Below are 2,500 nucleotides of genomic sequence, written 5' to 3'. Positions count from 1 at the left end.
CTCTCTCTCTCTCTCTCTCTCTCTCTCTCTCTCTCTCTCTCTCACACACACACTGAGAAACACAATCAGGGGGTTTGGTGATGCATGATGTGTTTTGGGAGATCTGCTCATGGTGGTGGTGTGTTGTGGTGGGTGTTTGTGCTTGTGTTTTCTTCTGTCTGAGATGGAGCTCTCTTGTGCATTATTGTCTCTGAGGTTGGGTTAGACATTGTGCCTGATTCTGTCTGTGATCTCTCTCTGTCTGCACACTATCAACCATCTGAATTCTGCATTACTACATGAAATGAATGGGTTCTCACATCTACAACATCTACAAACAAAACACAGATGGTGCAGTCTATCATGGTATACAGGAGAATTGTGTATGTGCATGTATGTATATACCATAATAAGATGGATATGCCATGGGGATTTAAGGGCAGATGTACAAAATAATAACCGCCTGTTTCTGACGTTGTTTAGTGTCGAAATGTGTGCGTTAATTAAAGCATGCCTTAATATGTCCAAATAGACCTCATGAATGAAAGCACTCAGGAGTGCGGAGTGGCGGGTTGCTTAGTCACACATATGCATTAATGGGGAGGTGGTGAGGGAAGAGTGGGAGGCTCATACAAAGACATGGCAAGAGGAGCATTAACAGTGGTACATTTGGTACTCTGTATTGGTGTATTCATGGGGTTGGGGAGTAATATTTCTCCCTGGTGAAAATTCTTTGTGAAGGCAATTTTTTAATGAAAACTTGGCAATTTGCATATCAACGTTGGCAGTCGGAAGAACAGTGCAATCATTGCGAGCGTTCCCATTATTCCCAGACTCCATGAACGCACCATTAGTGCACCTGCCTGTCAATGTGCTAATGATTGACATGTGAATGTCCTGTCGTTGTTGCTTAATCAAGTTTGTCCAGAGGATGATAGCTTGAAAAGATGGGTTTATCTAGAATTCTGCATCGTACAGTAGCACCACCACTCACCTGGATAACTCACCATAGACACGCATTGTATTCTGTAGTTGCCACTGCTTACCCATACTTGGTCCTGATTGGCCAGGTTTACCGTGGGCGACCTCTCCGACTCCGAGACTGACCTATCGGATCAGTCCAAGGTGGAGGCGGACTTCCAGGGCGTGGAGGAGACCCAGAGGGCGTTCGGACACGGCACGGAGCTCATCCCCTGGTACGCGCTGTCCATCCGGGCCGACGTGCACCAGTTCCTGCTGCAGGGCGCCACGGTCATCCACCACGAGCAGGACACCCACCAGACCGCCCGCTGCCTGCTCAAGCTGCAGCCCGACAACTGCTTCCTCACCTGGGCCAAGATCCACAGCAGCTGCCCCTCCAACGGACGCCTCCGGAGCCCAGGTGTGTGGGGCGTGTGAGACTTTCGGCCTGTTTTGCTCAGAAATGACCCTTCAGATTCATGAAAGCGTGTTATTAGCCCACTAAGACTCTGGCTGTAGTGCATTCAAATCAGCAATTGAATGAAAAAAACTGGCAATGAAAGCATACAGTTCTATTCCCTTTACTTTCTCTCATTCCCCTCATCCCCCCCTCTCTCTCACTTTCTTCCTCTCTTTCTCAATCTCTCCTTCTCCCTCTCTCTCTCTCCCTCCATCCCTCCCTCTCTCCCCCATCTCTCTGTATGCCCCGTGTGTGTGTTAGAGCATGTCTTCACATCATTGTTATTGCTTCTGTCCCAGGGGGCAGCAGCGCGGACTTCCCCCACGTCCGGCCCCAGTGGTGCGGTCAGTCGGTGCTGTGCGGCCTGGCCGACGGCTTCCTGGACCTGGGCGTGGTCAAGGCCGTGTTCCTGGGCCACCCGGGCGCCGACGTGGCGAGCGTGTGTGCCCAGAACAAGCTGCCCGCCGCGCTGAGCGCCCACGACGGCGCCCTGACGCTGCTCTACGGCACACACACCACGGAGAACCGGCTGCTGCACTTCGTGGGGCCGAGCCACACGGTGCGCACGCTGCACGACGGCCTCTCACGACTGGTCAGCGCGCTGCGCAGGATGAGGACGTTCCCTGACCAGAGGCTGCACTGGCTCAGGAGGCAGTACGTCAACCTCTACCAGGTACCAGCGCAGGGTGTGTGTGTGTGTGTGTGTGTGGTGTGTGTGTGTGGGGGTGTGCGTGTGTGGGCAGTACATCAACCTCTACCAGGTACCAGCGCAGGGAGTGTGTGTGCAGGGGTGCATGTGTGTGTGTGTGTGTGTGTGTGGGGAGTGTGTTTGTGTGTGTTTGTGTGTGTGTGTGTGTGTGGGGAGTGTGTGTGTGTGTGTGTGTGTGTGTGTGTGTGTGTGTGTGGGCAGTACGTCAACCTCTACCAGGTACCAGCGCAGGGAGTGTGTGTGCAGGGGTGTGTGTGTGTCTGTGTCTGTGTCTGTGTGTGAGCAGAACAGACAGAAAGAGAGAGTGTTTGTATGAGTGGTTGCAGCTGTTTAATTGGCTGAGTAGCAGAAATGCATAATGGCTTTGTACTGTAGATAGACATGTTATTCTA

General features: G+C 52.2%; 1 protein-coding gene across 4 annotated transcripts in view; it reads left to right on the top strand.

Moving 5' to 3' along the window:
- LOC134064047 (1-phosphatidylinositol 4,5-bisphosphate phosphodiesterase epsilon-1-like) overlaps positions 1 to 2,500 on the top strand; it is an 83,315-nt gene that overhangs the window by 53,476 nt on the left and 27,339 nt on the right. For all 4 annotated transcript variants that reach the window (XM_062519831.1, XM_062519833.1, XM_062519832.1 and 1 more), the window contains 2 exons: positions 1,050 to 1,360; positions 1,699 to 2,072. In XM_062519831.1, coding sequence (XP_062375815.1) covers positions 1,050 to 1,360; positions 1,699 to 2,072 — 685 coding nt within the window. The remainder of the gene's footprint in view (positions 1 to 1,049; positions 1,361 to 1,698; positions 2,073 to 2,500) is intronic.

This window comes from Sardina pilchardus, chromosome 18, assembly GCF_963854185.1.
Source record: "Sardina pilchardus chromosome 18, fSarPil1.1, whole genome shotgun sequence".
NCBI classification, from domain to species: domain Eukaryota; kingdom Metazoa; phylum Chordata; class Actinopteri; order Clupeiformes; family Clupeidae; genus Sardina; species Sardina pilchardus.
The sequence above is the reverse complement of the archived record's forward strand: the minus strand, read 5'-3'. Positions and strand labels throughout refer to the sequence as shown.